General features: G+C 39.4%; 1 protein-coding gene across 1 annotated transcript in view; it reads left to right on the forward strand.

Annotated features, from left to right (window-relative positions):
* CCDC30 (coiled-coil domain containing 30) overlaps window positions 1-10374 on the forward strand; it is a 117883-nt gene extending 107509 nt beyond the window's left edge. Inside the window, exons 13-16 of the mRNA XM_011944997.1 lie at window positions 648-762; window positions 2113-2295; window positions 9556-9623; window positions 10002-10374. Of these exons, the coding sequence (XP_011800387.1) occupies window positions 648-762; window positions 2113-2295; window positions 9556-9623; window positions 10002-10212 (577 nt within the window). The 3' untranslated portion in view covers window positions 10213-10374. The remainder of the gene's footprint in view (window positions 1-647; window positions 763-2112; window positions 2296-9555; window positions 9624-10001) is intronic.
* Window positions 10375-12886: the final 2512 nt, after the last annotated feature.

Consider the following 12886-nt stretch of genomic DNA (forward strand, 5'->3'; position numbering starts at 1 on the left):
ACACACACACACACACACACACAAACACACACACACACACAAACTCCCGTGTGTGTGTATATATATGTATGTATATATGTAAAGGAGAGAGAGTGTGTGTGTATATATATATATATATAAAAAGAGGAGTTTATTAAGTATTAACTTAAATGATCACAAGGTCCACAATAGGCTATCTGCAAGCTGAGGAGCAAGGAGAGCCAGTCTGAGTCCCTAAACTGAAGAACTCAAGAGTCCTGTGTTCAAGGGCGGGAGGCATCCAGCATGGGAGAAAGATGTAAACTGGGAGACGAGGCCTGTCTCTCTTTTTCACGTTTTTCTGCCTCTTTATATTCGCTGGAAGCTGATTAGATTAAGGGTGAATCTGCCTTTCCCAGCCCACTAACTCAAATATTAATCTCTTTTGGTGACACCCTCACAGACACACCCAAGATAATACTTTGTATCCCTCAATCCAATTAAGTTGACACTCAGTATTAATATCACACTTGGTCTTGGAATATGGTGGGAATTATTCTGTCAAACTTGCTTCTAAAATCTGGACAGTGGTCTAAGATCCAGAGCCAGTGGGAAGTGGGATGTAGTTTTGGGTTTTTAGTAATGATACAGAAATTTCTAATCATGCCACTGATTTATGCCATTCTTAGGGTACTTTACATGGATAAAGAAAATAAGCAATTACAGGAAAATAGTCTTCGTCTCACACAGCAGATTGGCTTCTTAGAGCGAATTATAAGGAGCATTCATATTCACAGAGGAGAGGTAAGATGTGTGCTTCCTATTGGGCCTGCCTTTAATGTGAAGTTCGGGTTGCTACGGCTGCTGTGCTGTCTTTTCCCTTCATCTTTATATAGCTGTAGCTGGGCTCTTGGCCTCATGGTAGGCTGTGGCAAAGAGGCTCTTGGCTGCAAATCAGGATAGCAGACCCTGAGACTGCTCTTGAACAGAGAGATTTTAGTAAACTATCTCCGCCTGTGTGATCTCCAAGAAATTTGTATATGCCTCATAGCTTCTTCGTTAATACACTGTATTGTCATTGCCCTTTTTCTTCTCTATCTGATTAACTCAGCAGTGAGTTCCTGGAGGACAAGGAGTGTATCTCATATATACACTGTATCTCATATATACTGGACTGTATCTATGGACAGGTACTCCATAAATATTTGAGAATGAATAAATATTCAGTGTTTTAACATATGTGCCTCATTCTCAACAGCCCTGTTTGCCATGTATGATTCTAGTCCCATATGAAAGATGAGCAAATCTGAGGTTCAGCGAAGTAACATGAAGTTTCCTATGGCAAAGAGTCAAGCCTGAAGAGAGCATCTGAGTGAAAGAAAAGCAATTATGTTCCAAAAGTTCAAGTAGACAAGTAGCCAAATACAGAGAGATGCAGAAAATAGTACATGTCCAGATCAGGTCCATAGTCTGTCTGGTAAGCAAGTCAGCAAGAGGGACTTCAATGAACAGAATCATATTCTGAAACCAAGATGGAGGCTGATTACTTTCTTCTCTGGTTTATATCACCTACTAGATGTTTCTTCCCAAGATACTGGACAGTAGATCCTGCTTGTTGATCAGTGTTGCTGTAAGACTTGTTTGGTCTCAGAGAGGTGATTATTTCCAAGCTATATGAGTGGGATTTTGGGGTTTTTTTCCAATTTTGTCAAAAGTAGAACTGCCAAGTAGTGTGTGTTGATATCCAGTAATTTATGTCTTTCCTTGAGCTACAACTGTTTTCAATTGTCTAGTCATTCATTCTTTTACTTATTCATTCAGCAAATACTTATCAATTCCAAGAAATGGCCTAGGTCCTAAGAATACAAAGATAGTCCCTGTTTTCAGAGGCCTTTGGTCTAGTAGAGAAGGACAGACACATTTGTAAATAAGTCCTATAGTATTACAAGTGCTGAGTTAGAAGACTTAATGGAGTATGTCTGGGACCAATAGCTTTGAGATGTATATTGTTACCCTTGAATCAAGATAAGAAGGGTCACATGGGTCAGAACTATAGCACATCAAACTCAATATTCCATATGTGTCAAAGGTACTAACTTCTAACATCTTGATACCTACTGGAATAAATAACTCCAAAATTGTTTTTAAACTTAGAATCTTAAGGAGTTTCCTGTTCCAAAATGGTGGCATAGAGGCAAGCTGGCTTCTCTCCCCGCAACAAAGAAACAGAAAGAAATATACAGCACTGAGGTCTGCACCAGCAACAATGCAGAACTCCAGCATGAGGATGAGTCAGTTCCCAAGGCCACCGAGAAGTGGAAACACTCTGAGCAGATGGTAGGAGAATCAAACTTCTGCATCCACAATGCCCTTCCCCCTAATCTGCCAGGCACCCACTGTTTGGAAAATCTCTCAACTTATGGTTTCTACGCTGGAAAAAGTAAAACTGAAATAGTCAAACAGATTCCCCACTTTCTTGGGTTTCCTAGCCAGAAACCTGTCCTTGTCTTAACCCACGGGTAGTATCACAACTTCCTGAAGGCAGAAATACCCCTGAAGACAGGCATATCCCTGAAATATCCCTGAAACAGAGGAGGTGGGACTCTGCTCTGTAACTCAGCCAAAGAAGACATAAGAGTGGCTGTAGGAGCTATGTCCCCCAGGTCTCCTGGGCATGAACCCCTAGACAGCCTTCCCTCACTGCCAGGATAATCCCTTTGGGACCACCTCTATTTGGGACAGGCAGTGCTCTGACCATTTACTAGAGCCAAAGTGAACCTGAGCTTAAGGTCCCACCTAGAGCCAAAAAGGAGGCAGGGATCTAGCATTAAAGATTTGGCTGGGTGCGATGGTTCATGCCTGTAATCCACTTTGGAAGGCTGAAGTGGGTGGATCACCTGAGGTCAGGAGTTTGAGACTAGCCTGGCCAACATGGTGAAACCCTGTCTCTACTAAAAATACAAAAAAATTAGCTGGGTGTGGTGGTATGTGCCTGTAATTCCAGTTATTCAGGAGGCTGAGGCAGGAGAATCACTTGAACCTGGGAGGCAGAGGTTGCAGTGAGCCAAGACTGAGCCACTGCACTCCAGCCTGGGTGATAGAGTGAGACTCCATCTCAAAAAAATAAATAAAATTAATACAAAAAAATAAAATTCACCAAGTAGCTGAATGGATAAAGAAATAAAACCCAACTATATGCTGCCCTCAAGAAACCCATCTCACCTATAAAGACACAGAGAATGAAAAGGAGTGGAAAAAGATATTCCATGCAACTGGAAACCAAAGAAGAGCAGGAATAGCTACAGTCATATCAGATAAAACAGACTACAAGTCAAAGACTAAAAACGAGAAGGAGAATAACCTATATAATGATAAAAGGGCCAATTCAGCAAGTGAATATAACAATTATAAATATCTATGCATCCAACACCAGAGCTCCCAAATATATAAGGCTAATATTAATAGATCTAAAGTCAGAGAGATAGACTGCAATACAGTATTAGTGGTGACTTTAACACCCAACTCTCCATAATGGACAGATCATCCTAACAGCAAATCAACAAATAGTGGAGTTAAACTACACACTAGACCTACTAGGTCTAACTGACACTTATGGAACATACCCACTGCTGCAGAATACACATTCTTTTCATCAGCACATAGAACGTTTTTCAGAATAGACCATATCTTAGACCATAAAACAAGTACGAATTTAAAAAATAGAAATTGTGTCAAGTATCTTCTTTGAACACAATGAAATGAAACTAGAAAACAATAACAGGAAAAACCCTGGAAACTACACAAGCACATGGAAATAAAACAACATACTCTCAAATGACCAATGGGTTAATTAAGAAATTAAGATGGAAAATTTAAAATATCTTGAAACAAATGGAAATGGGAATACAAAATCTATGGGATATGATAAAAGCAATATTAAGAGGGAAGGTTTTTGTTGTTTGTTTGTTTGTTTGGTTGGTTTTAGACGGAGTTTCACTCTTGTTGCCCAGGTTGGAGTGCAATGGTGCGATCTCAGCTCACCGCAACCTCCACCTCCTGGGTTCAAGCGATTCTCCTGCCTCAGCCTCCCGAGTAGCTGAGATTACGGGCATGCACCACCATGCCCGGCTAATTTTGTATTTTTAGTAGAGACAGGGTTTCTCTATGTTGGTCAGGCTGGTCTCAAACTCCTGACCTCAGGTGATCTGCCCGCCTCGGCCTCCCAAAGTGCTGGGATTACAGGCCTGAGCCATCATGCCTGACCTTAAGAGGGAAGTTTATAACAATAAACACCTATATCGAAAAAGTGGAAAGACTTCAAATAAACAACCTAAAGATGCACCTCAAGAAATGAGAAAAGCAAAAACAAACCAAACCCAAAATTGATACAAGGAAAGCAATAATAAAGATTAGAGCAGGCTGGGCACAGTGGCTCACACCTGTAGTCCCAGCACTTTGGGAGGCCAAGGTGGGCGGATCATGAGGCCAGGATATTGAGACCATTCTGGCTAACACAGTGAAATCCCGTCTCTACTAAAAATACAAAAAAATTAGCTGGATGTGGTGGCACGCACCTGTAATTCCAGCTACTCGAGAGGCTGAGGCAGCAGAATCACTTGAACTTGGGAGGTGGAGTTTTCAGAGAGCCGAGATCACACCACTACACTCCAGCCTGGGTGACAGAGCAAGACTGTCTCAAAACAAAACAAACAAACAAAAAGATTAGAGCAGAAATAAATGAAATTGAGATTAAAAGAACAATACATAAAATCAATGAAACAAAAAGTTGTTTTTTTTTTTTTTTTTTTTTGATACGGAGTCTCACTCTGTCACCCAGGCTGGAGTGCAGTGGCCGGATCTCAGCTCACTGCAAGCTCCGCCTCCCGGGTTTACGCCATTCTCCTGCCTCAGCCTCCTGAGTAGCTGGGACTACAGGTGCCCGCCACCTCGCCCAGCTAGTTTTTTGTATTTTTTTAGTAGACACGGGGTTTCACCGTGTTAGCCAGGATGGTCTCGATCTCCTGACCTCATGATCCGCCCGCCTCGGCGGGCTTTTCTTTTTTAAGATAAACAAAATCAACACATCTTTAGCTGGACTAACTAAGAAAAAAAAGAGAGAAGACCCAAATAAATAAATCAGAAATGAAAAAGAATAACAACTGAGATCTCAGAAATACAAAGAATCATTAGAGACTATTATGAATAACCATATGCCAACAAATAGGAAAACCTAGAAGAAATGGATAAATGTCTAGAAACATACAACCTACTAAGATTGAACCATGAAGAAACAGAAAACCTCAACAAACCAATAATGAATCATGAGATCAAAGCCATAATAAAAAGTCTCCCATCAAAGAAGAGATCAGAACCTACTGGATTCACTCCTGAAGTCCACCAAATATTTAAAGAATGAATACCAATCTTACTCAAACTCTTCAAAAAAAATAAGAGGAGGGAATACTAACAAACTCATTAAATGAGGCCAGCATTACTCAGATGCCAAAATCAGGCAAGAATATAAAAAGATCATTCACCATGATCAAGTGAGATTTGGCCCAGGAATACAAGGATGGCTCAACATATGCAAATCAATAAGCATGATACCCCACATTAATATAATAAAGGACAAAAACCATATGATCATCTTATTACATACAGAAAAAGCATTTGACAAAATTCAAATCCTTTCATGACAAAAACTCTCAAAAGATTAGGTTTAGAAGAAATATACCTCAATACAATAAAGGCCATGTGTGACAAGCCCACAGCTAACATTATACTCAATGGTGAAAAGTTGGAAGCTTTTTCTCAAAGATCAGGAACAGGACAAGGATGCCCACGCTTACCACTTTTATTTCCTATGCACTGGAAATCTTTGCCAGAGCAAAGAAATAAAAGGCATCCAAATAGGAAAGAAAACAGTGAAACTGTGTCTATTTGTTGACAACATGATCTTATATATAGAAATCCCTAAAAACTGTTAGAACTCAGAAGCAAATACAGTAAAGTTGCAAGATACAAAATCAACACACCAAATCAGTAGTGCTTCTATACACCAACAACACATTATCCAAAAATGAAATCAAGAAAATAATACAATTTACAGTAACTACAAAAGAAATAAACTGCTTAGGAATAAATTTAACCAAAGAGGTGAAAGATCCGTATACTTAAAACTACAAAACTTTGATGAAATAAATTGAAGAAAACACAATAAATGAAAAGATATTAGTGTTCATGAATTGAAAGAATTAATATTGCTAAAATGCCCATACCACCCAAAGCAACCTATAGGTTCAGTGCAATACCTATCAAAATTCCAATGTCATTTTTCATAGAAATAGAAAAAACAGTCCTAAAATTCATGTGGAACTATAAAACTCGCAAATAGCCAAGGCAATATTCAGCAGAAAGAACAAAGCTGGAGGCCTCATACTACCTGATTTCAAACTATATTACAGGTTGGGTACAGTGGCTCATACTTGTCATCCCAGCACTTTCGGAGGCTGAGGCGGGCAGATTGCTTGAGCCCAGGAGTTTGAGACCAGCTTGTGCCCAGGAGTTCAAGACCAACATGGCAAAACCCCATCTCTATAAGAAAGTAAAAAATTAGCCGGGCATAGTAATCTCAGCTACTTGGGAGGCTGAGGCAAGAGGATTGCTTGAAGCCAGGTAGTAGAGGTTGCAGTAAGCCATGACTGTGCCACTGCACTCCAGCCTGGGTAACAGAACAAGATCCTGTCTAAATATATATATATATCTCAGAACTACAGTAATTAAAACAATATGGAACTGGCATTAAAAGAGACACACAGACCAAATGGAACCACAAAGAGAGCCTAAAAACAAATCCACACATTTACAGCACATTGATTTTTCTTTTCCTGTTGCCCAGGCTGGAGTGCAGTGGTGCAATCACAGCTCACTGCAGCCTCAACTTCCTGGGCTCAAGCAATCCTCCCACCTCAGCCTTCCACGTAGCTGGAACCATAGGTGAACACCATCACACTCAGCTAATTTCTTAAATTTTTTGTAGCGATGGGGTCTTGTCATTTTGCCCAGGCTGGTCTCAAACTCCTGGGCTTAAACAATGCTTCTGCCTTGGCCTCCCAAAATGCTGGGATTTAGGTATCAGACACCACCCCTGGCCTATAGTCAGTTGATGTTTTGACAAAGGATGAGAATGACATTGAGAAAATGACATTGAGAATGACATTGACAGTCCCTTCAACAAAACAGTATTGAGAAAATTGGATATCCACATGCAGAAGAATGAAAGTGAACCCTTACCTAACACCACATTAAAAAATCAACTCCAAATGGATTAAAGACTTAAAGACAAGACCTGAAATTGTAAAACTACTAGAAGAACACCACATAGCGAAAAACTACATGGTTGATCTGGACAACGATTTCTTCAATTTGACACGAAAAGTTCAGGGAACAAAAACAAACACATACAAATGGGATGGAATTACATCAAACTAAAAAGCTTCTGCACAGCAAAAGAAACAATTAACAGAGTGAAGAGGCAACCTATGGATTGGGAGAAAATATCTGTAAGCTACACATCTGATAAGGGATTACTATCCAAAATATATAAGGATCTCAACTCAACAGCAAGAACATAACCCAATTAAAAAGCTGGCAAAGGGCCTGAATAGAGATTTCTCAAAAGAAGACATACAAATGGACAACAGATATATGAAAAAAAAAAAAAAAGCTCAACATCATGAATCGTTACGGAAATGCACATTAAAACCACAATGAGATATCACCTCACACCTGTCAAAATGACTATTATCAAAAAGATGAAAGATAAGGGTAGCCCAAACCTGTGATTCCAGCAGTTTGGGAGGCTGAGGTGGGAAGATTGCTTGAGGTCAGGAGTTCTAGACCAGCCTGGGCAACACAGCAAGACCCTGTATGTACAAAAAAATTTTTTTTTGCTTTAATTAGTTGGGTGTAGTGGTGTGCATCTGTGGTTGTAGCTTCTCAGGAGGCTGAGGTGGGAGGATTCCTTAAGCCCAGGAGGTCAAGGCTGCAATGAGCTATGTTCACGCTACTGCACTCCAGCCTTGGTGACAGAGCAACACCCTATCTCAACAAACCAAAAATATGAAAGATAATGTGTTGGCAAGGTTGTGGAGAAAAGGGAAACCCTGTACACTGTTGTTTGGAATATAAATTAGTACAGCAATTATGGAAAACTGTGTGGAGTTTCCCCAACAAAGTGAAAATAGAACTACCATATGATCCAGCAATCTTACTTCTGGATTTACATCCAAAGGATTTGAAGTCAGAATGTGATATACACTATGGTGTGTGAAAATGTGGTATATATACACAGTAGAATACTATTTAGCCTTAAAAAGGATGGAAATTCTGTCATTTGCAACAACATTGGTGAACCTGGAGGACATTACGCTAAGTGAAAAAAAGCCTGGCACAGAAAAATAAATACCACATCTTCTCACTTAAATGTGGAATCTAAAACAATTGAACACATGTAAGCATAGAGCAAAATGCTAGTTACCAGAGACTGAGGGGTAGAGAGGCAATAGCCAAAGGTGCAACGTTTCAGTTAGACAGGAAGAATAAGTATTTGAGGTGATGGATACGTTAATTACCTCAATTCAATCATTTCATATCATATATCATAGCATCACTTTGTACCCATAAGTATATGCACTTATAATTTGTCAATATTCAATAGTATAAATATAACTTTTAAAAAACTTTCTGACCATCACAATATCCAAGAGAAATAAGAATATATGTCCTACCAGAAACTTGTACATAAATATTCATAGCAGCCTTATTCATAATAACTAAAAAGTGAAAACAACCCACTCTTCATCACCTGATGAATGGACAAACAAAATGTGTTTTATCCAAACATTGGAATATTATTCAGCCATAAAAGACATAAAGTATTAATACTTACTATAACATAATGAACCTTGAAAACATGATAATATTTTAAAGAAGGCAGACATAAAAGGCCACATATTATATGATTCCATTTATATGAAACATCCAGAATAAGGAAATCCATAAAGACAGAACATATATTAGTGATTGACAAGGATTTGGAGGAGGAATAAATGGAGAGTAGACTGCTCCTGGGTATGGGCTTTTTTGGGGGCTGATGAAAATGTTCTGGAATTAGATAGTGGTGATGGTTGCATAACTGTGTGAGTACATTAGAAAGCACTGAATTGAACCCACTAAAAGGGAAAACTTTATAGTATGTGAGTTACTTCTCAACAAAGCTGTTATTTTAAAAATAAATTTTCTGCAATATCTCCAAAATATATGTAACAAAAGAAAGAAGCAAGGTGAAGATAGTATGTATAGTGCCACGTATAAAACTAGATAGACAGATATAGATAGATTGTCTATCAATAGATATAGATAGATTATATAGAGAGTGAAGAGGGCAACCAGCTTTTCATTCTATACCCTTTTATGTTTTTCATTGTTTGTACTATGTGGAGGTATTATATCTATTATATACATATTTTTTCTAGGGTCATATAGCTAATGATTTATCACTATAACTTTTCACATTCATCCTTTCTTTACTTTTAGGAAACAACAATTAGTGACATCCTTGAATCTGAAGTAGTGAATGAAATATTGCCTTTATCAAACTCCAGGTTAGTGAAGTTAAGACAAGTCAAGTCAAGTCTATCTGAGATGGACTCTCAGCCATGCCTGAGAGTCGTGGCTGCCTAACTAGTCCTGGATTGCTGGCTTGAGAAGGCTTAGCATTCTGGGGTCATGTTCTCTACATGAATTATTTGAGTCTTCTTCCAATTCTTCCCCTTGCCACTCCTTCACCCCTAAACCCCACAGAATCCTGACTTAAGGTAGGAAATAAAATATGAACATAGGTTTAAGGTAAATTTTATTTGGCTTTCTTTGTGTAAGAGTTGCAAAAAATTGAAATTCTATCAATGCCTGTATCCCTGTAACCCCAAACTGCTACCAAGAAACTCTGTCTACATGATGTCCTCACATATGGCCTTTCTTAGTTTTTCAGGAAAAGGTTTGGTAGAGTCATTTGTAAATCTTCAAGAGACTGACGAGATTAAGTCAAAAGAAGCAATGGCAAGTTCAAAGTCCCCTGAAAAGTCCCCTGAGAATCTTGTGTGTTCACAGAATTCTGAGGCTGGATACATAAATGTGACTTCTCTGAAAGAGACACACGGTATACAAGAACAAGACCAAAAGTCAGAACTATAAAATCACTAGTGCCTAAAGCTATACTGAACAAAACTGCTAACTTAAAGCCTGGACAAAAGGTGAACCATGACATTGAAAAGAGTTACCACAGATCCCAAATGGGTATCAGCCAAGAGTCTCCAAAATTGCTGATAAATTCATTAAAGCAATTCTAAAAATGGATTTCTCAAGTTTGTTTGATATCCTCAGATGCTTTGTATTGACCAAAATATTTACTTTAGTTCAATGATTTATTTAGGTTTCTCTTCAGCAGAGCACATGTATGGTTAATTAAGCATTCTTTCCTATTATCGTGGGTATCTTTTATGATTTTTTTTTTAAGAGTAAAAGCAATACAGTCACATTAAAGCAAATTTTGTTTTTTAAAAAACTCTCCTAGGATGGGCGCAGTGGCTTACACCTGTAATCCCAGCACTTTGGGAGGCTGAGGCGGGCAGATCACGAGGTCAGGAGATCGAGACCATTCTGGTTAACACAGTGAAACCCTATCTGTACTAAAAACACAAAAAAATTAGCCAGGCGTGGTGGTGGGTGCCTGTAGTCCCAGCTATTCAGGAGGCTGAGGCAGGAGACTGGGTGAACCTGGGAGGCAGAGCTTGCAGTGAGCCGAGATAGCACCACGGCACTCCAGCCTGGGAAACAGAGCAAGACTCCATCTCAAAAAAAAAAACAAAAAACAAAAACAAAAACGCTCCTATAATACCACAAGCTTCTTTTTTTTTTTTTGAGACAGTCTCACTCTGTCACCCAGGCTGAAGTGCAGTGGCATGATCTCCGCTCACTGCAACCTCCGCCTCCCGAGTTCAACCAATTCTCCTGCCTCAGCCTCCCAAGTAGCTGGGATTATAGGCACCCGCCACTACGCCCAGCTAATTTTTGTATTTTTAGTAGAGACGAGGTTTCACCATGTTGGCCAGGCTGGTCTCGAACTCCTGACCTCAGGTGATCTACCTGCCTTGGCCTCCCGAAGTGCTGGGATTATACCAATACCACAATCTTAACTATTTTTATTTTACAATTATTTCCTTTTGGTCCTAATTCAAGTGCATATATTCTAAATTGTTATTATTATAATATTGTATATTCATTTTCACAGATTTTTAATTTACTGTATATACCATGGAAACATTTTCAATAGCCATATGATATTCAATCATGTTGATGTTCTATAATTATTTTTATGGGAAAAGTTTTAAATGTTTAATGAAGAAGATTTAGAGCAATACATTATTTAAAAGTGGACAGGAGGTTGGGTGTGGTGGCTCACACCTGTAATCCCAGCACTTTGGGATGCCAAGGTGGGCGGATCACCTGAGGTCAGGAGTTCGAGACCAGCTTGGCCAACATGGGGAAACCCCATCTGTAACCAAACTACAAAAACAATTAGCCAGATGTGGTGGTACGTGCGCTTCTATTCCCAGCTACTGGGGAGGCTGAGGCAGGAGAATCGCTTGAACCTGAGAGGCAGAGGTTGCAGTGAGCGGAGATTGCACCACTGCACTCCAGCCTGGGTGACAGAGCAAGAATTCATCTCAAAAAATAATAATAATTATAAAATAAAATAAATTAAAATAAAAGTGGATAGGAAAATACCAAGAGCTTTTCCTGGAGGAGTGTGTATAAGAAGAGAGTTCACATAAACCCCATTACATAGAAACTACCCCTAAATATTTCCAAATAGGAGTACAAAGTAGGTGAACAGTCTCCAACTCATCTTTAGTGTAGTGGGACTGCTTCTTCAGAAAAGATCAGCCACACTCACATCCATGTCACCAGTCAGGGTGAGACAGCACTGCTCAGTATCTCTGAGGATGTGGATGTTCTGTAAATTACATGTTCTCATGTTCTCTTGTTTGGCATTTATGTTGTTTTTACTTTTTTTTTTTTTTTTTTTTGAGACAGGATCTCACTCTCTCACGCAGGCTGGAGTGCAGTGGTGTGACTGAGCAGCCTCAATCTCCCATGCTTAAGTGATCCTCCCTCCTCAGCCTCTCCCAAGTACAGGCACATGCTACCATGCCTGGCTCATTTTTATACTTTTTGTAAAGACAAGGTCTCACTCTGTTGCTCAAGCTGGTCTCAAATTTCTGGGCTCAAGTGATTCTCCCACCTCAGCCTCCTAAGGTGATAGGATTATAGGCATGAGCCTCTATGGTTTTACTTTTTTGCTATTTAAGATTATGCTGTGTTGAAGGTCTTTGTGCATGTAGTTCTTTTCTTCTTTTGAATTATTCCAGAAAACAAATTCGCATGATTGGACTGAGTCAAAGGATATAAATGTTAATATTGCTCTAGGACATCACTTCCTTGCTTTAAAAAAGGGTTCTGCCTGGCCAGTTGCAGTGGCTCACACCTGTAATCCCAGAATTTTATGAGGCTGAGGTGGGCGGATCTCTTGAGGCCAGGAGTTCAAGACCAGCCAGGCCAACACAGCAAAACCCTGTCTCTACTAAAAATACAAAAATTAGCCGCGTGTGGTGGTGCATACCTGTAGTCCCTGCTATGCAGGAGGCTGAGGCACGAGAATCGCCTGAATCCGACAGGTGGAAGTTGCAGTGAGCTGAGACCACTCCACTGTACTCCAGCCTGGGCAAAAAGTGAGACTCTGTCTCAAAAAAAAAAATAATAATAATAATAAATAAATAATAACATAAATAAAAAAGTGTGTCAACAT

Source organism: Colobus angolensis, unplaced genomic scaffold, assembly GCF_000951035.1.
Source record: "Colobus angolensis palliatus isolate OR3802 unplaced genomic scaffold, Cang.pa_1.0 Scaffold106, whole genome shotgun sequence".
Classification (NCBI taxonomy): Eukaryota; Metazoa; Chordata; class Mammalia; order Primates; family Cercopithecidae; genus Colobus; species Colobus angolensis.